A 21,674-nucleotide genomic window follows, 5' to 3' on the forward strand; every position below is an offset into this window, starting at 1 on the left:
AAAGAGTGTTTTCTGGAGAGTCTGACTAGCCCCAAGAAAAAGACCCAATGGTACTAACACTGGAAGTTTTCCACTGAAATGGCCCCACAGTGAAGCCCATTGTAGATAAGCATCAACAACCCCACCACCATACCGCTCATTTGAGATATTTAAAAAATGGACCTACAGTATCTGACTATAACGTATGTTCAAGTTCATTTGTCAAACTGATAAGAATAAACTTAAAAGGGAACAAGTTTCACTATATGTTTAGTAAAACTAAAAATTTAGATATTATCATTAGAAATCTGTGATTATTCCCACATGCTCTGCTGAATATCTTTGTATATTCTACTAAATACAAGGTCTAAAATTAAATTTAAATGTTACTAGAGGATGGTGATAAAAATTACTTGAAGGAAGTGGCCCCTGAATTTGCAAACATAATTTTTTGCTAAGTCAAGTCATTTTTAACATATATTCTCTAAAAGAGGTGAATGACCATAAGGGTATTAACCAGGGCATAAATAATTTGAGTTTTTGTATATATTTGAAAGTAAAAACAAAAATCGAAAAAAGTACATTTCTTTAAATAAGCTAGAATTCAATATTTTCTTCATTCACTATCATAGAGTAATTTACACCTTCTAACAACTTCTTTCTATCACAAAAGACAGCTATAATGCCATTATTTACATAAAACAATTTGGCTTTTCCTCCTTCACTCAATTTTCTATAATGCATCTGGCTTACAAAATCTGCTAAACCATAATGTAACCTATACTAGTATATACCAAACCTTTGGGCAGAATTAATGAGTGATTTTATCTCTGCATTTCTCACAACACCTGCATTATCGTACACTCATGCACTCAGTATCTATCGAACTGAATAAATTTCTTCTTTATCCAACTCGGTGTTTTTCATCAGGTAACTTAATTTCTTTTTTTGTTTGCCGGTACACGGGCCTCTCACTGCCGTGGCCTCTCCAGCCGTGGAGCACAGGCTCCGGACGCGCAGGCCCAGCGCCCATGGCTCACGGGCCCAGCCGCCCCACGGCACGTGGGATCCTCCCGGACCGGGGCACGAACCCGCGCCCCCCCGCATCGGCAGGCGGACTCCCAACCACTGCGCCACCAGGGAAGCCCAAGTAACTTAATTTCTTACAAAAACATATAACATACATACTAGATTCCTGTATAACTTAAAATCTTTTTGGCACTTTATTTTTGCTCTAAGTTAAATCATTTTTGCATGTATACATTTTTAGAAAGCATTCCAGAAAAGTCCCCAAATAATTCTGAAAACCAAATCTGCCACACTTTCCACTTTAAATTATTTATTGCACTGGAATCCACTATTAGAAAAAGAAAAATTTTTTTCACATCAAATACACTTATCCACACTCTTACCCTTGTTGGGCCATAGATGCATTAAAACAGTCTGCCCTTTAACTTTCACAGCATAAACTAAAAGATTTCAGGGAGTTAAAAGACGGAATTTCATGAAATACAGTCAAAATATCTCCTCTCTTGGTATCTTTATCAGCATGATACAAAGACTAGTATTAGTCTCTTTAGAAGTCTTAAAATTTTCGTGTTTTCTAACTAGGGGTTCCTATAACCCCTATTCACCCTATTCACTTGTCAGTCATTAGAAAAACAGGACCTGCCTCCCTTCCTTCCTTCCTTCTTTCTCTCTCTCCCTCTCTCTTTTTCTCCCTTCCTTCCTTCCTTCCTCCCTCCCTCCCTCCCTTTCTCTCTCTCTCTCTCTTTTTGTCATTATAAGGTCTTGCAATTCAGCAGCAATTTCACCCACGTTGTGCCTTTCAATTTCTTGAAGAATCAGACACAGACACAGACATTCATTCACACACACACACACACACACACACACACACACACACACACAATCCTTGAATCCAAAAGGCTATAAGGGAAAAGTATGGAAATTAAATCTGGTAACAAAATCATGACAAAAACATAGCAGCAGAAAAGGTCAATGCCATTATAGGAAAATATGACAATTGCTAAATGTAAACCACTAAGTTCCAAAAATTATTTTTTATTATCTGAAAACATCTTTCCTTTGGCTGTAATTTATTAGCTTACTGTGGTAAGAATGATTATTTCATGTTCCACGAAAGCAAATATTAGAAATCTTACAGTGATTTCTTTTAAAGTAAAAATAATTATTACTTGATCATAGTTTATAACCCGCGCCCCCCCGCATCGGCAGGCGGACTCCCAACCACTGCGCCACCAGGGAAGCCCAAGTAACTTAATTTCTTACAAAAACATATAACATACATACTAGATTCCTGTATAACTTAAAATCTTTTTGGCACTTTATTTTTGCTCTAAGTTAAATCATTTTTGCATGTATACATTTTTAGAAAGCATTCCAGAAAAGTCCCCAAATAATTCTGAAAACCAAATCTGCCACACTTTCCACTTTAAATTATTTATTGCACTGGAATCCACTATTAGAAAAAGAAAAATTTTTTTCACATCAAATACACTTATCCACACTCTTACCCTTGTTGGGCCATAGATGCATTAAAACAGTCTGCCCTTTAACTTTCACAGCATAAACTAAAAGATTTCAGGGAGTTAAAAGACGGAATTTCATGAAATACAGTCAAAATATCTCCTCTCTTGGTATCTTTATCAGCATGATACAAAGACTAGTATTAGTCTCTTTAGAAGTCTTAAAATTTTCGTGTTTTCTAACTAGGGGTTCCTATAACCCCTATTCACCCTATTCACTTGTCAGTCATTAGAAAAACAGGACCTGCCTCCCTTCCTTCCTTCCTTCTTTCTCTCTCTCCCTCTCTCTTTTTCTCCCTTCCTTCCTTCCTTCCTCCCTCCCTCCCTCCCTTTCTCTCTCTCTCTCTCTTTTTGTCATTATAAGGTCTTGCAATTCAGCAGCAATTTCACCCACGTTGTGCCTTTCAATTTCTTGAAGAATCAGACACAGACACAGACATTCATTCACACACACACACACACACACACACACACACACACACACACAATCCTTGAATCCAAAAGGCTATAAGGGAAAAGTATGGAAATTAAATCTGGTAACAAAATCATGACAAAAACATAGCAGCAGAAAAGGTCAATGCCATTATAGGAAAATATGACAATTGCTAAATGTAAACCACTAAGTTCCAAAAATTATTTTTTATTATCTGAAAACATCTTTCCTTTGGCTGTAATTTATTAGCTTACTGTGGTAAGAATGATTATTTCATGTTCCACGAAAGCAAATATTAGAAATCTTACAGTGATTTCTTTTAAAGTAAAAATAATTATTACTTGATCATAGTTTATTTAGTAGACAAAACCTTTCAGTTGTATACCTGGAACTAATATATTATATGACAATTATACCTCAATAAAAAATCTTTATTTAAAGCTTTCAATAAAGTAAAAAGGTAGTGAGTGGTGAAAACATCATGACCCACAGTTACACACAACTATGGAAATGTATACTTGTTTAAATTCAGAAAGTAAAATCATTGAATGAAGGCATAAAACTTGTTAGAATTTATCACAATAGTGTGTAAAAACTGCTCTTGATCATTACAATGATCATGAGCATTATCATGCTGACCTGAATTTCCTCCCAGATGTCTTCATCCAATAAGGTAGCTGCTCTATAGTGCTGCAAAGGGACTATCAAGCAGTGCCCTTCAGTAAGAGATCGTAAGTTGGGTAAACATAAATAAACCTATGGGAAAAAAGACGCAAAGGTGAAATGTTATTGCTATTTATTCTCAGTTCTGAAAGATGAGCCCCTCATAGGTTAACATGGCTAACAGTTAATAAAATAAACCTGCTCATAAGTAATATATTATAGTTTAATATTTTAAAGATATTCACTATTTAAAAATTTAAAATCCGTGAAGATATCTTTCAATAACCAGAAACTTATTGCATAAGTCTCAATTTTGACTGCTATACCTCAAAGATTAAGCTTACCAAAGGGTAGAATGAGCGACACTTTATCCTTCACCTGAGAAAGCTATATGCCTTCAAAGCCCTTGAAACAGCACAAATTTTGCAAGAATAAAAGAAATACATGACCTGGTAATGATACGGAAGTTAAACTGATGCCTATTAATCAGGTCTTCCTTCCCTCATTGGCTGAGAAAAGAGAAATAACCTCTGTATGGCTTTACAGCACTGGTTAAGTTCTATTTATTTACATTACATGTATTACCTACAAGCTGGTACTATTTTTTCATTTTACACAAACTGTCTAAAAACAAAAAAGGTCAATTAGTATATATGTAGAGAGGAAAAGGTGTTTATAAGAACCATAAATATTCTTCAACGAGGCTTGATCCTATTTTCTACAATTTTTTGCTAGGTTTTAGCTAGAAAAATTTTATGTAAGAGAATTAATTAATGAATTAATAAATTTATTTATTAATTGCTTTACAAAATTATGCAAATTTTTAAGACTTCACTATAAGAGGAGAAACTAGGAGTTTGTGTGTGGATATAGCTATCTACTTAAATTTACAGTTTGTGTGGATATAGCTATCTACTTAAATTTACAGTTAAATCCCAAAAATATTCACAATTAAAAACAATATCAGGAATAAGCACTGAAGAGGTGGCCAAGACGCTGGACTAGGAAGACCCTGAGTTCACCTCCTCCCACAGGCACAACAAAATTACAACTAATTACAGAGCAACTACCTGTAAGAACAATCTGAAGACCAGCAGAAAAGATACTCCACAACTAAAGACATAAAGAAGGAACCACAATGAGACAGGCAACAGCGCTGGAGATGCACTTCAGGACCTACACCTCCAGGTCAGCAACCCACAAACCAGAGGAATATTACAATTATAGAGGTCCTCCACAAGAAGCAAGGAGTGTGAACCCCACACTGGGCTCCCAGGCAGGGGACTTGCACCATGAAGATGAGCTCCCAGAATGTCTGGCTTTGAATCAAGGCCTGCAAGGTTTGCATATGGGAGAGATCCCAAGGGCAATAGGAAATAGGGACTCCATTCTTAAAGGTTGTCTGCAAAATCTCACATGCTCTGAGTCCTAGCACAGAGGCACTAGTTTGAAAGGAGCCTGTTTCAGACCCACTTGCTGCTCTTGGAGAGCCTCCAAGACAGGCAAGAAGCAACTGGGACTCCCCCTGGGGACAGAAAAGCTGGCAGCAGCCATTTTTGGCAGCTCATTCTACCTCAATAACACCAGCACTGGCAAGCACCATTTCAGAATCCTCCCTCTAGCTTATTAGTGCCAAGGACCAGGCCTGTCCTCCAGCAAGCTGGCATCAGCCCTGAGCCCTGCTAGGCATGCAATGAACCACTTGAGAAGCCTACCCCACCTACCAGCAGATGGCAGTAGCCCCACATCCCATAGGTTGAAATAGACAACCACGAGAAAAGCCTACCTTGCACTCCAGCAGGCCTGCAAGTTGTGCCAAGAGGCACCACAGCCAACTAAGCTGGGGTTCAGCCCCACATACCAGCTCCCCAATGGAAGTTGACCCTACCGCAACAGAAGGGTACATGCAGCCCATATAGGGGGCACCCCTAGGAATAGGGCTCTGGTGACCAAAGGGGTGCATGCTGCCAGGCCCCAAAGGATGTCTCTTATATAAGGCTACTTCTGAAGATGGGGAGAAGTAACTGACGTACTTAACACCGAGTGAAAAAACACAGAATTGGGTAAAAAGAGGAGATGAAGGAAATGTTCCAAGTGAAGGAACAAGACATAACCTCAGGAAAAAAAAAAGAAAAGCAACTAAACAAAGATAAGCAATTGACCCAATAAAGAATTCAAGATAATGATCATAAATATGTTAACTGAACTTGGGAGAAAAAGGGATGAACACATTGACAATTTCAAAAAAGAGTTAGAAAATACAAAGAAGAACCAAAGAGAACTAAAGAATACAAGAACTAAAAGAAAAATATATACTAGAATGAATCAACAGTAGATTGATTCAGAGGAACTGATACAGAGGAACTGATCAGAGATCTGGAAGATCTGGAAGACAGAGTAGTAGAAATCACTCAAGCTGAACAACAACAAAAAAAAGGGTTTTAAAAATTAGAACAGATTGAGAAAGACCTCTGAGACAACATCAAGCATACTAATATTCACATTATAGGGGTCCCAGAAGGAGCAGAGAAAGAAAAAGGGGTAGAAAATGTATTCAATGAAATTATGGCTGAAAAGTTCCCTAACCTTAAGAAGGAAACAGATATAGGTATAGGAAGCTATGGAGACTTCCAAACAAGATGAACCCAATGTGTCTACACCATGACACATTATAATTAAAATTGCAAAAATTAAAGATGAAGAGAGAATCTTAAGAGCAGCAAGAGAAAAGCAACTAGTTACATATAAAGTAACTCCCATAAGGCTATCAGCTGACTTTTCAGCAGAAATTGCAGGCCAGAAGGGAATGGCATGATATCTTTAAAGTGATGAAAAGAAAAACCTACAACCAACAATACTCTCCTTGGCGATGTCATCATTCAGGTCTGAAGGAGAGTTAAAGCATTTTAAAGATAAGCAAAAGCTGAAAGAGTTCAGCACTGAACTGGCTTTACAAGAAATGATAAAAAGACTTCTCTAAGGAGAAAAGAAAAGGCCATAACTAGAAGTAAGAAAATTATGAAAAGAAAAGTCTCACTGGGAAAGGCAAACATACATTAAAGGTAGTAGATCAACCACTTACAAAGCTAAGAGGAAGGTTAAGAGATAAAGGTAAAAAAATTATCCATACCTGCAATAAGTAGTTAAGGGATACACAAAACAGAAAGATGTAAAATATGACAACAAAAACATTAAATGTTGGGGGGAGGGCAGTAAAATGTACTGTGGTTAGAATGAGTATAAACTTAACAGATCATTAATTTAAAATAAAGATTATATATATATATGCAAATATGTATGTTGCTACATATGAACATCATGGTAACTAAAAAAATCAAAAACCAGTAATAGATACACAAAAAAGAAAAAGAAATCCAAATGTAACACTAAAGACAGTCATCAAATCACAAGGAAAGAGAGCAAAAGGAGAAGAAAGGAATGAAGAAGAACTATAAAAACAACAGGAAAACAATTAACATAATAGCAACAAAGACACAGAGCAACTAATTTGGTAAAAAAAAAACAAGAATGATACATATGCTGCTTCCAAGAGATTCACTTCAGATCTAAAGACATACACACTGAAAGTGAGGAAACAAAAAATTGTATTTGATGTAACACGATACACCACATAAAAAAACTGAAGAGTATAAATCATATGATCATCTCCATAAATGCAGAAAAAGCTTTAGACAAAATTCAAGACCCATTTATAACAAAAACTCAACAAAGTGGGTATACAGAGAACATACACCAATATAATACAGCCATACATGAAAAACTCACAGCCAACATTATACTCAACAGTGAAAAGCTGAAAGCATTTCCTCTAAGATCAGGAATAAAAAGGATGCCCACTCTCACCATCTGTGTTTAGCCACAGCAGAGAAGAAAAAGACAAAAAAAAGACTGCAAATTAGAAAGAAGTAAAACTGTCACTGTTTGCAGATGACATGATACTATACATATCAAATCCTAAAGATGCTACAAAAAACTACTATAACAAATAAATAAATTCAGTAAAGTTGCAGGATAAAAGATTAATATACAGAAATCTATTGTTTTTCTATACATTAATAATAAATTATCAGAAAAGGCAAGAAATCAAATCCCATATAAAATTGCATCAAAAAGAAGAAAACACCTAGAAATAAACTTAACTAATCATGTGAAGGACCTATACTCTGAAAACTATAAAACACTAATGAAGGGAACTGATGATACAAAGAAATGGAGAGATATCCTGTGTTCATGGATTGGAAGAAATAACACGGTTAAAATGTCCATATTACTCAAAGCAATCTACAAGTTTAATGCAACCCATATTAAAATAACCATGATATTTTTCACAGAATAAAAGACCCTGAATAGCTAAAGCAATCTTAAGAAAAAAAGAACAAACTGTAGGTATCACACTCCCTGAGTTCAGTTGATACTACAAAGCTACAGTAAAATCACAACAGTATGGTACTGGCACCAAAACAGACACAGAGATCAATTAAGTAGAACAGAAAGCCCAGGAATAAACTCATGAACCTACGGTCAATTAATCTATGGCAAAGGAGGCAAGAATATACAAAGGAAAAGACAGTCTCCTCAATAAGGGGTGCTGGGAAAACTGACCAGCTACATGTAAAAGAATGAAATTAGAACAGTTTCTCACACCATATGCAAAAATTAACTCATAAAACTCCTAGCAGAACACTATAGGCAGAACACTCTGTGACAAAAATCATGGTGTTATGTTTTCAGATCAGTCTCCTAAGGCAAAAGAAACAAAAGAAAAAATAAACAAATGGGACCTAATTAAACTTAAAGCTTTTGCACAGCAAAAGACACCATCCACAAAATGAAAAGACAGTCTACTGAATGGGAGAAAATATTTGCAAATCATATGACCAATTTGGTTAACATCCAAAATATATAAACAGCTCATAAAATTCAATATCAAAAAACCAAATAACCCAATTGAAAAATGGGCAGAAACTAGAATAGACATTTTTACAAGGAAGATATACAGATGGCTAATAGGCACATGAAAAGTTGCTCAACATTTCTAATCATCAGAGAAATGCAAATCAAAGCCAAAGATATTACCTCACATTCTGTGAGAATGGCTATCATCAAAAAGTCTATAAATAACAAATGTTGACAAGGATGTGGAGAAAAGGAAACCCTGTACACTGTTGTTGGGAATGTAAATTGGAAGTCACTACAGAAGACAGTATGGAGGTTCCTCAAAAAACTAAATATAGAACTAGCATATGATCCAGCAGTTCCCCTCCCAGGTATACATCTGAAGAAAATGAAAACAATAATTGAAAAGACATGTCACCCCAATGTTCACAGCGGTATTATTTACAATAGCCATGATATGGAAGCAACCTAAGTGTCCATCAACAGATGAATAGATAAAGAAGATGTAATATATAGTCACACACACACACACACACACACACACACACACACACACAAAATGGAATATTACTCAGCCATAGTAAAGGAATGAATTCTGCCAACTGTAACAATGTGGATGGATAGGTATAATGCTTAGTGAAATAAGTCAGACAAAGAAATACAAACACTGTATGTTATCACTTATATGTGGAATCAAAAAAAAAAGCAAATGAATAAAATAAAACAAATACAGAGAACAAGCTAATGGTTACCAGTGGAAAGAGGGGTGGGGGAGGGGAAACTAAGGATAGGGGTTTAAGAGATACAAACTTCTATGTATAAAATAAATAAGCAACAAGGCTATATTGTACAGCACAGGGACATATAGCTATTATTTTGAAATAACTTTAAATGGAGTATAATCTATATAAATACTGAATCACTATGTTATAAACCTGGAACTAACATAATATTGTAAATCAACTATATTTCAATTAAAAAATAACAAATAAATAAAAGAAAAAGGAAGCCAACTCTTGCCACTTGTATTTAGCCACAGCAATCAGACAAGTAAAAGAAATAAAAGGAATCTAAAATGGAAAGGAAGAAGTAAAACTCACTGTTTGCAGATGACATGATACTATATATAGAAAGTCCTCAAGATGCTACCAAAAATACTATTAGAACTAGTAAGTGAATTCAGTAAATTTGCAGGATACAAAATTAATACACAGAAGTCTGTGGCATTTTTATACACTAATAACAAACAATCAGAAAGAAAAAATTAAGAAAACAATCTCATTTACAGTTGCATCAAAAAGAACAAAATACCTATAAATAAATCTTACCAAGAAGGTAAACAAGTCATACTCTGAAAAGTATAACACATCGATGAAAGAAAATGAAGATGACAAAAATAAATGGAAAGAAATTCTGTGTTCATAGACTGGAAGAAGTAATATCGTTTAAAATGACCATACTACCCAAGGCAACCTGGAGATTCAATGCAATCCCTATCAAAATACCAATGGCATATTTCACAGAACTAGAACAAATAATTCTAAAATTTGTATAAAAATACAAAAGACCCTGAACAGCCAAAACAATCTTGAGAAAGAGGAACAAAGTTGGAGGTATCACACTTCCTGATTTCAAATTATACTACAAAGCTATAGTAATCAAAACAGAATGGTACTGGCATTAAAAACAGACACATAGATCAATGAAACAGAATAGAGAGCCCAGAAATAAACCCATGCTTACATGTTCAATTAATCTACAACAAAAGAAGCAAGAATATACAAAAGGGAAAAGATAGCCTCCTCAATAAATGGTGTTGGGAAAACTGGATAGGTACATGTAAAAGAATCAATCTACTTTCTCACACCATATTAAAAAAATTCAAAATGGATTAAAGATTTAAATGTAAGACCTGAAACCAGAAAACTTCTAGAGAAAACTATAGGTAGTACACTCTTTGAAATTGATCTTAGCAACATTTTTTTGCATATGTCTCCTCCAGTAAGGGAAACAGAAGCAAAAATAAATAAATGGGATTACGTTGAACTAAAAAGCTTTTACATAGTGAAAGAAATCAACAAAATGAAAAGGCAGCCTACTGAGTGGGAGAAAATACTTGCAAATGATAGATAAGGGGTTAATATCCAAAATATACAAAAGAAGTCATATAACTCAAGACCAAAAAAACAACTGATTAAAAAATGGGCAGAGGACCAAACAGAAATTTTTCCAAAGAAGATATAGAGATGGCCAACAGACACATGAAAAGATGCTCAGTATCACTAACAATGAGGGAAGTGCAAATCAAAACCACAATGAGATGCCACCTCATACCTGGCAGAATGCCTATCATCAAAAAAACAACAAGTGTTGGTGAGGATGTGGACAAGAGGTGACCCTGCTACACTGTTGGTGGGAATATAAATTGGTGCAGGCACTATGGAACACAGTGTGGAGCTTCCTCAAAAAATTAAAAATAAAACTGCCATATGATCTAGCAATTTCACTTCTGAGTATTTACCTAAAAAAACAAAACACTAATTCAAAAAGATATATGCATATCAATGTTCATTGCAGCATTATTTACAATAGCCAAGATATAGAAGAAACCTAAGTGTTCTTCAATAGATGAATGGATAAAGGAGATATGGTATATATGTATGAGTGTATATATATGTGTGTGTGTGTATATATATATATGTACCATATATACAATGAAGTATAACTCAGCCATAATGAAAATGAAATCTTGGCATTTGCAACACTACGGATTGAAATGCTAAGTGAAATAAGTTAGACAGAGAAAGATAAATACCATATCATCTCACATATATGTGAAATCAGAAAAACAAATGAACAAACAATGAAACAAAAACAGACTAAAAATACAGAGAACAAATGGGTGGTTGGCAGAGGGGAGTGTTTGGGGGTGGAGGTGTGAAATAGGTGAAGGGGATGAAAAAGTATTAAAACTCCAGTTACAAAATAAGTAAGTCATGGGGGTGTAACATACAGCATAAGGAATATGGTCAGTAATATTGTAATAACTTTGTATGGGGACTGATGGTTACTAGACTTTTCATGGTGATCACTTCATAATGTATGCAAATGTCAAATCATTACGTAGATACACCTGAAATTAACATAATATTGTATATCAACTATATTAAGTAAAACAAACAAAAAACAGTACTGATTCATTAGATGTAACAATTTTACTATACTAATGTTAAGATGGAAATAATAGAGGAAACTGGGCACAGGTTATATGGAACTCTATACTGCCTTACAATTTTTCTGAAAATCTAAAACTGCTCTAAAAATCAAAGTACTTTTTTTTTTCTTTTAAGTAAAGGATAGTGTTAAGACAAGAAGGGGAGAGATAACTTTTATTTTAAAAAATGAGGGAGAAGGCAGGGACAATTTATGATCAGAAACTTACATAACTGACTCTAATGAGTACTCACATAGCTTCATTAATACATTTGGATTTACGACATTAACTTTAAGTATTAGAAATTCAAGCTGAGTGAGAATTGCTGAACTGCTTTAGAATACTGTTAATTATTACTACCTAACGCAAAGTAATTCCTTAGAAACTCATAATCATATATAATTAACTGAGGTAACAACTAAAAGGAATAATTTCTTACGGTTTATTCAGATGAATAAAATAACCTATTAGCTACAATAGATGGGATAAGCAGTCAGATATTGTAGCAAATAGATGAAATTCCTTCAAACCAATATTTCAAACATTTCTATACTAAAATATTCACGGATGAAAGGCTGAAGCTAGATAGCAGTTATTAAAGCTAAGATAGCATAATAAAGCATAGACCAAGAAAAGAGATTCAAATGGTATTAAAATGAAATCAGAATGAAATGACTAGTCTGAGAGGGAAGAAACATCAGCCAATGCTCAGTAAGTTAAAGGCAAAAGAAGATTTAATACCTTTACAGATCTCTAATTGGAAAATGTGGATTACCTCACAGCAGAAGAGGAAAACTGAGAAGAATAGGAAAAGGAATGTATGAAATAATATATGAGTTGAAGAAATAGAAAATGTCTCTTTACTGGCCAACAGTTTCCTTTCACTAGTTAATTGAGAAATGCCTACTTTGGGACACTGCCTATAAAGCAGGAGGCTAAAAAAGAGGTTTGTACACTTCACACCTCTGGGCCTCCCCTGGACCTGGCCTGTCTTCAGTGCATTAGGGAAAATGAAGTCATTGAAAAAAACCCAAACTTCTTGTAAAGAACTACTGAAAACTTTGTGTTACTTTATGTTTAATTTATTCATACATTTTTTAAAGGTAGGGACTAGACGAAAGGGGAATGAAATATTTATATATAATGTCATAATTATGAAAATGCGAATGTTTATGTAACAATCTAGAAAAGAACATGGAAAAATTAATACAAGTAAGTGATTAAGGTGGGGTTTTTGATTGATTAAATTTTGAATGGAATTTTTTACTTTTACTTTTTGATAAAGTCTAGAGGAAAAGAAAGAAAAAGAAAAGGAAGGGTAAGGAAATAAAGAAACCAAAATCCAAATTGATAAACTGTCTTAATGACCTAAAGATATTAAAGTCTAGAATTGGAATGGAAAAGTCAATGCCAGTTCTTTGGCTACACAGGTGCTTGTGTGTGTGTGTAAGTATGTATATACAACAAACAAATTAATTAATATGCATATGTATATTCCCCAAACTATTAGTTCTTGAAACTAGCATTCATTCAACTTCCTCTCCTACCACTTTTTCTCACTCACTCCACTCCAGCTACACTGATCTTTTTTCTGTTCCATAAATGCCTGCCTTACTTCCTCCTCAAGGCTTTTCACTCAGATATCTCTTTCTGAAACATTATTCATTCATATCTTCATGTTGCTTGCTTCTTCTCATCTTTCATACCTTTACTAAAATACCTCCTCAGAGAAGCCTTCTACACTACCTTCTCAAAAAATACTCTCCCATTATTTTATCACATTTCCTCTCTATATCTGCTTCATAACACTTTCTTTTAAATCAGGGCAATCATTACATTTTTTATTCTCTGCTCTATTTCACTAGAATACAAGCTCCACAAGTATATCTGATTTTCTACTTTTCCCCAGTGACTACTGAGGTTCTGGCATACATCAGGTACACAATAATTATTTACTTAATATAAGAATTAGGGATTGCATTGAAACTGTAGATTGCTTTGGGTAGTAGAGTCATTTCCACAATGTTGATTCTTCCAATCCAAGAACATGGTGTATCTCTCCATGTATTTGTATCATCTTTAATTTCTTTCATCAGTGTCTTATAATTTTCTGCATATAGGTCTTTTGTCTCCTTAGGTAGGTTTATTCCTAGATATTTTATTATTTTTGTTGCAATGGTAAATGGGAGTGTTTTCTTGATTCCACTTTCAGATTTTTCATCATTAGTGTAAAGGAATGCAAGGGATTTCTGTGCATAAATTTTGTATCCTGCTACTTTACTAAATACATTGATTAGCTCTAGGAGTTTTCTGGTAGCATCTTTAGGATTCTCTATGTAGAGTATCATGTCATCTGCAAACAGTGACAGCTTTACTTCTTTTCTGATTTGGATTCCTTTTATTTCTTTTTCTTCTCTGATTGCTGTAGCTAGAACTTCCAAAACTATGTTGAATAAGAGTGGCACAATTTGTATGGAAACACAAAAGACCCCAAATAGCCAAAGCAATCTTGAGAAGGAAAAATGGGGCTGGAGGAATCAGGCTCCCTGACTTCAGACTATACTACAAAGCTACAGTAATCAAGACAGTATGCTACTGGAACAAAAACAGAAATATAGAGCAATGGAACAGGATAGAAAGCCCAGAGATAAACCCACACAAATATGGTCACCTTATCTTTGATAAAGGAAGCAAGAATATACAGTGGAGAAAAGACAGCCTCTTCAATAAGTGGTGCTGGGAAAACTGGACAGGTACATGTAAAAGTATGAAATTAGAACACTCCCTAACACCATACACAAAAATAAACTCAAAATGTATTAAAGACCTAAATGTAAGGCCAGAAACTATCAAACTCTTAGAGAAAAACATAGGCAGAACACTCTATGACATAAATCACAGCAAGGTCCTTTTGGACCCACCTCCTTGAGAAATGGAAACAAAAATAAACAAATGGAACCGAATGAAACTTAGAAGCTTTTGCACAGCAAAGGAAACCATAAACAAGACCAAAAGACAACCCTCAGAATGGGAGAAAATATTTGCAAATGAAGCAACTGACAAAGGATTAATCTCCAAAATTTACAAGCAGCTCATGCAGCTCAATAACAAAAAAACAAACAACCCAATCCAAAAATGGGCAGAAGACCTAAATAGACATTTCTCCAAAGAAGATATACAGACTGCCAACAAACACATGAAAGAATGCTCATCAGAAGAGACAAAGAAGGACACTACATAATGATTAAGGGATCGATCCAAGAAGAAGATATAACAATTGTAAATATTTATGCACCCAACATAGGAGCACCTCAATACATAAGGCAAAAACTAGCAGCCATAAAAGGGGAAATCGACAGTAACACATTCATAGTAGGGGACTTCAACACCCCACTTTCACCAATGGACAGATCATCCAAAATGAAAATAAATAAGGAAACACAAGCTTTAAATGATACATTAAACAGGATGGACTTAATTGATATTTATAGGACACTCCATCCAAAAACAACAGAATACACATTTTTCTCAAGTGCTCATGGAACATTCTCCAGGATAGATCATATCTTGGGTCACAAATCAAGCCTTGGTAAATTTAAGAAAATTGAAATTATATCAAGTATCTTTTCCGACCACAACGCCATGAGATTAGATATCAATTATAGGAAAAGAGCAGTAAAAAATACAAACACATGGAGGCTAAACAATACACTACTTAGTAACGAAGTGATCACTGAAGAAATCAAAGAGGAAATTAAAAAATACCTAGAAACAAATGACAATGGAGATACAACGACCCAAAACCTATGGGATGCAGCAAAAGCAGTTCTAAGAGGGAAGTTTATAGCAATACAAGCCCACCTTAAGAAGCAGGAAACATCTCGAATAAACAACCTAACCTTGCACCTCAAGCAATTAGAGAAAGAAGAACAAAAAAACCCCAGAGTTAGCAGAAGGAAAGAAATCATAAAAATCAGATCAGAAATAAATGAAAAAGAAATGAAGGAAACAATAGCAAAGATCAATAAAACTAAAAGCTGGTTCTTTGAGAAGATTAACAAAATTGATAAACCATTAGCCAGACTCATCAAGAAAATAAGGGAGAAGACTCAAATCAATAGAATCAGAAATGAAAAAGGAGAAGTAACAACTGACACTGCAGAAATACAAAAAATCATGAGGGATTACTACAAGCAACTCTATGCCAATAAAATGGACAATCTGGAAGAAATGGACAAATTCTTAGAAATGCACAAACTGCCAAGACTGAATCAGGAAGAAATAGAAAATATGAACAGACCAATCACAAACACTGAAATTGAAACTGTGATTAAAAATCTTCCAACAAACAAAAGCCCAGGACCAGATGGCTTCACAGGCGAATTCTATCAAACATTTAGAGAAGAGCTAACACCTATTCTTCTCAAACTCTTCCAAAATATAGCAGAGGGAGGAACACTCCCAAACTCATTCTACGAGGCCACCATCACCTTGATACCAAAACCAGACAAGGATGTCACAAAGAAAGAAAACTACAGGCCAATATCACTGATGAACATAGATGCAAAAATCCTCAACAAAATACTAGCAAACAGAATCCAACAGCACATTAAAAGGATCATACACCATGATCAAGTGGGGTTTATTCCAGGAATGCAAGGATTCTTCAATATACGCAAATCTATCAATGTGATTAACCATATTAACAAATTGAAGGAGAAAAACCATATGATCATCTCAATAGATGCAGAGAAAGCTTTTGACAAAATTCAACACCCATTTATGATAAAAACCCTGCAGAAAGTAGGTGTAGAGGGAACTTTCCTCAATATAATAAAGGCCGTATATGACAAGCCCACAGCCAACATCATCCTCAATGGCGAAAAACTGAAAGCATTTCCACTAAGGTCAGGAACAAGACAAGGTTGCCCACTCTCACCACTCTTATTCAACATAGTTTTGGAAGTTTTAGCCACAGCAATCAGAGAAGAAAAGGAAATAAAAGGAATCCAAATCGGAAAAGAAGAAGTAAAGCTGTCACTGTTTGCAGATGACATGATACTATACATAGAGAATCCTAAAGATGCTACCAGAAAACTACTAGAGCTAATCAATGAATTTGGTAAAGTAGCAGGATACAAAATTAATGCACAGAAATCTCTGGCATTCCTATATACTAACGATGAAAAATCTGAAAGTGAAATCAAGAAAACACTCCCATTTACCATTGCAACAAAAAGAATAAAATATCTAGGAATAAACCTACCTAAGGAGACAAAAGACCTGTATGCAGAAAATTATAAGACACTGATGAAAGAAATTAAAGATGATACAAACAGATGGAGAGATATACCATGTTCTTGGATTGGAAGAATCAACATTGTGAAAATGACTCTACTTCCCAAAGCAATCTATAGATTCAATGCAATCCCTATCAAACTACCACTGGCATTTTTCACAGAACTAGAACAAAAAATTTCACAATTTGTATGGAAACACAAAAGACCCCGAATAGCCAAAGCAATCTTGAGAACAAAAAATGGAGCTGGAGGAATCAGGCTGCCTGACTTCAGACTATACTACAAAGCTACAGTAATCAAGACAGTATGGTACTGGCACAAAAACAAATATAGATTAATGGAACAGGATAGAAAGCCCAGAGATAAACCCATGCACATATGGTCACCTTATCTTTGATAAAGGTGGCAGGAATGTACAGTGGAGAAAGGACAGCCTCTTCAATAAGTGGTGCTGGGAAAACTGGACAGGTACATGTAAAAGTATGAGATTAGAACACTCCCTAACACCATACACAAAAATAAACTCAAAATGGATTAAAGACCTAAATGTAAGGCCAGAAACTATCAAACTCTTAGAGGAAAACATAGGCAGAACACTCTATGACATAAATCACAGCAAGGTCCTTTTGGACCCACCTCCTTGAGAAATGGAAACAAAAATAAACAAATGGAACCGAATGAAACTTAGAAGCTTTTGCACAGCAAAGGAAACCATAAACAAGACCAAAAGACAACCCTCAGAATGGGAGAAAATATTTGCAAATGAAGCAACTGACAAAGGATTAATCTCCAAAATTTACAAGCAGCTCATGCAGCTCAATAACAAAAAAACAACCCAATCCAAAAATGGGCAGAAGACCTAAATAGACATTTCTCCAAAGAAGATATACAGATTGACAACAAACACATGGAAGAATGCTCAACATCATTAATAATTAGAGAAACGCAAATCAAAACTACAGTGAGATATCATCTCACACTGGTCAGACTGGCCATCATCAAAAAAATCTAGAAACAATAAATGCTGGAGAGGGTGTGGAGAAAAGCGAACACTCTTGCACTGTTGGTGGGAAAGTAAATTGAGACAGCCACTATGGAGAACAGTATAATTGCTTTATAATTCCTTAAAAAATAATTCCTTAAAAACTACAAATAGAACTACCATACGACCCAGCAATCCCACTACTGGGCACATACCCTGAGAAAACCATAATTCAAAAAGAGTCATGTACCAAAATATTCATTGCAGCTCTCTTTACAATAGCCAGGACATGGAAGCAACCTAAGTGTCCATCAACAGATGAATGGTAAAGAAGATGTGGCACATATATACAATGGAATATTACTCTGCCATAAAAAGAAACAAAATTGAGTTATTTGTAGTGAGGGGGATGGACCTAGAGTCTGTCATACAGAGTGAAGTAAGTCAGAAAGAGAAAAACAAATACTGTATGCTAACACATATATATGGAATCTAAAAACAAATGGTTCTGAAGAACCTAGGGCCAGGACAGGAATAAAGACCTACTAGAGCATGGAGTTGAGGATATGTGGAGGGGGAAGGGTAAACTGTGACAAAGTGAGAGAGTGGCATGGACATATATACACTACCAAACATAAAGTAGATAGCTAGTGGGAAGCAGCCGCATAGCACAGGGAGATCAGCTAGACGGTTTTTGACCACCTAGAGGGGTGGGATAGGGAGAGTGGGAGGCAGGGAGACGCAAGAGGGAAGAGATATGGGAACATATGTATATGTATAACTGATTCACTTTGTTATAAAGCAGAAGCTAACACACCACTGTAAAGCAATTATACTCCAATAAAGATGTTTAAAAAAAAAGAATTAAACTGCCAAATACTGAAATAAGGGACTATTATTAGTGACTATTAAATAAGTGAGTATTAACATTTATTGAAAGAAGTGACTATAAACATACATACTTGGTATATAATGGGATACATGTGTGGTATACAATGATGAGTGAAAGTTATCTATGTCCTCAGAGCACTTACAGACTACTGGGGAAGACACTCAACAAGTAAAACAAAATACAGTTGACCCTTGAACAACATGGGTTGGAACTGCATGGGTCCAATTCTACATGGACCTTTTTCAATAAATACTGTGGTACTATATGATCCAGGGTTGGCTGAATCCACAGGTGTGGAATTTCAGATGGATGGGTGACTACGGGACTTGAGCATCTGTGGATTTTGGTATAGAGAGACTGCTGGAACCAATCTCCCGTGGATACCAAGCAACAACTGTACAATAAACTTCTTCAAATTATGAGATATTCTATAAAGATACAAAAAGGTTCTATGAGAAAGTAAAGGAAGAAGCAGAAGTTAGACTAAGTAGCTCTGAAGTGATTTTAATACTGAGAATCAAGTGCCAATCATGAAAATAAAATCACATAGATGGTAAATGGCAGAGCAAGAATTTGAATCCAGGTGTTCTGGTTCCAAAGTCTAGGGCCTGAGCACTACTCAATGCTGCCTCTCTATAGAGAAGAATTACACAAAATGGGAGTTTCATATCATTTAGATATTTATACTTGCTCTAAAAAGATTCTGAGAATCATGGGAACTTAGAAAAGAAAATATTTGAAACAGAATGAGACAAGACACATTTCTTAGAATCTTATGAAGAAATAGGCCAATTTACATATACCACTGAATCGTTTCCTTAGGGCAATAAACGTTATATTTCTTACCTTAACACCTATTGCAACAATAAGGTGTTTGGGAAATTGAGAGCTGTCAAAACAATACAGACATTTTTCCATTAGTGCAGCAAGACTCCGGTGCTCAGCAATAGCTTTTTTCCTCTGATTCTCTTCCTCTTCACCAAAACATTCTCTCTCAGCTGCTCTGGAGACAAACATGTCATCCAGAGTGTAATAGTCTCCATCTGTTTTTCCCATAAACTGAAAAAACAAAATAATAGTTGTGGGGAGAAGGTAGTAGTTAATTCAGTTCATTGTACTATGGCATACTGAAGTCATATCTGTAAGTCCTGTGATAAAACTCTTACATTAAAAGAAAAAAGAAAACATGATTAAAATTTAAGCTTGACCTGCAAGGATCAAGTTATTATCATCATCATAGCTAAAGTTTACTGAGTATTTACTATGTGCAGTTCTATGCAATTTGATTGTTTTATACTCCCATGATGAGGGAACCATTATCATTTCTATTTAATAGATGAGGAACTTGAACGACAGAGAGGTTAAGAACAACCTTCACTTTAAAATTAGCATACACTCTATTAAACTTACAAGCCAATTTGCTAATATGTATATTGAGAGCATTGAGGGCAATGTTCCCCTTTCTCTTTTAAAAATAATTTTATTTTTCATTTGTTTTTATTGAGGTAACAATGACTTATAAAACTATATAAGTTTCATGTGTACAAAACCAAATTCTTTAATAAGTCTTTTCTAACACCCTTTTACTGAAATACTGAGCAATTCAACATGGTGTGCATTCTGCCTTGCTGCAAAAAGTTATAAACCCAACTTGTTTATCTCTGTGTGCCCCTGGTGGCCTTTGGCTAACAGTCACTGACAGTATCAAGAAATACTGTTAATTTGTGTGTGTGTGATAATGGTGTTGTGATAATGCTAAAAACTTCTGTTAAAAGTTTATTTATTTACTTATTGAGGTGTGGTTGGTTTGCAATGTGTTGGTTTTGGGTGTGCAGCAGGGTGATTCAGTTATATATATGTGTAAATAAATATGTATATGTATGTGTATGTATATGTGTGTGTGTTCTTTTTCAGATTCTTTTCCATTATAGGTTATTGCAGGATGTTGAGTGTAGTTTCCTGTGCTTATCAGTAGGTCCTTGTTTGTTTTGTATATAGTAGTGTGTATGTTAAACCCAAGCTCCTAATTTATTTAAATTAGGAATTAAAAGTTTATTTTTATTAAAAAAATAAATCCCAGAACCTCATATATGAAAAAAAATAAAAATAAAAAAAATAAAATTAGCATACACTCCACATAGAACATAAAACATTTTTCAACTGTATCTCAAGGCACCTTCTCTATACCTCCCCCAACATAAATTGCAGCCAGGGTGATGTTTTTAAAACAAAAATTTTGTTTACTTATTTTATTTATGTTCCTACTTAAAATCCTCAAAGAGCTCTACATTGTGAACAGGATCAAGTTCAAACTGTTGTTTGGCCTACTAAGTCATAGACACAGAACTGTATAATGGTTAAGAGCTTGGGCTCTATAGTCAGAATAACCATGGTAAAATTCTAACTCCTGTCTGTATAATCTTGGGCAGTTATTTAATCTCTCTGCGCTCTCTCTATGTTTTATTTCCTCATTTTACAATGGCTATAATAATATTATCCATCTAATAGGGTTATCTTTCTTCATCCTTACAACACATGCCTGGCACACAATAAGGACTCATAAATGTGAGTCACCTCGGTCACATGTGATCACATCCTTACTCAAACTCTACACTTTGCCACCCTACTTTAGTCCCCAAAAGTACTGTTACCTTCAGGCTTTGCACATATTGCTCTCCGACCAGTTCTGCCCTCAATTTTGCCATTCCTACCCCTACTCATTTTTTTTTTTTTTTTTTTTTTTTT

General features: G+C 35.0%; 1 protein-coding gene across 1 annotated transcript in view; it reads right to left on the minus strand.

The window, feature by feature from the left end:
* The window catches only part of CWF19L2 (CWF19 like cell cycle control factor 2), a 192,226-nt gene that overhangs the window by 29,284 nt on the left and 141,268 nt on the right, over positions 1–21,674 (minus strand). Inside the window, exons 14-15 of the mRNA XM_007455881.1 lie at positions 19,776–19,988; positions 3,601–3,717 (exon numbers count right to left, since the gene is read on the minus strand). Of these exons, the coding sequence (XP_007455943.1) occupies positions 3,601–3,717; positions 19,776–19,988 (330 nt within the window). The remainder of the gene's footprint in view (positions 1–3,600; positions 3,718–19,775; positions 19,989–21,674) is intronic.

Source organism: Lipotes vexillifer, unplaced genomic scaffold (assembly GCF_000442215.2).
Source record: "Lipotes vexillifer unplaced genomic scaffold, Lipotes_vexillifer_v1.1 scaffold1581, whole genome shotgun sequence".
Classification (NCBI taxonomy): Eukaryota; Metazoa; Chordata; class Mammalia; order Artiodactyla; family Lipotidae; genus Lipotes; species Lipotes vexillifer.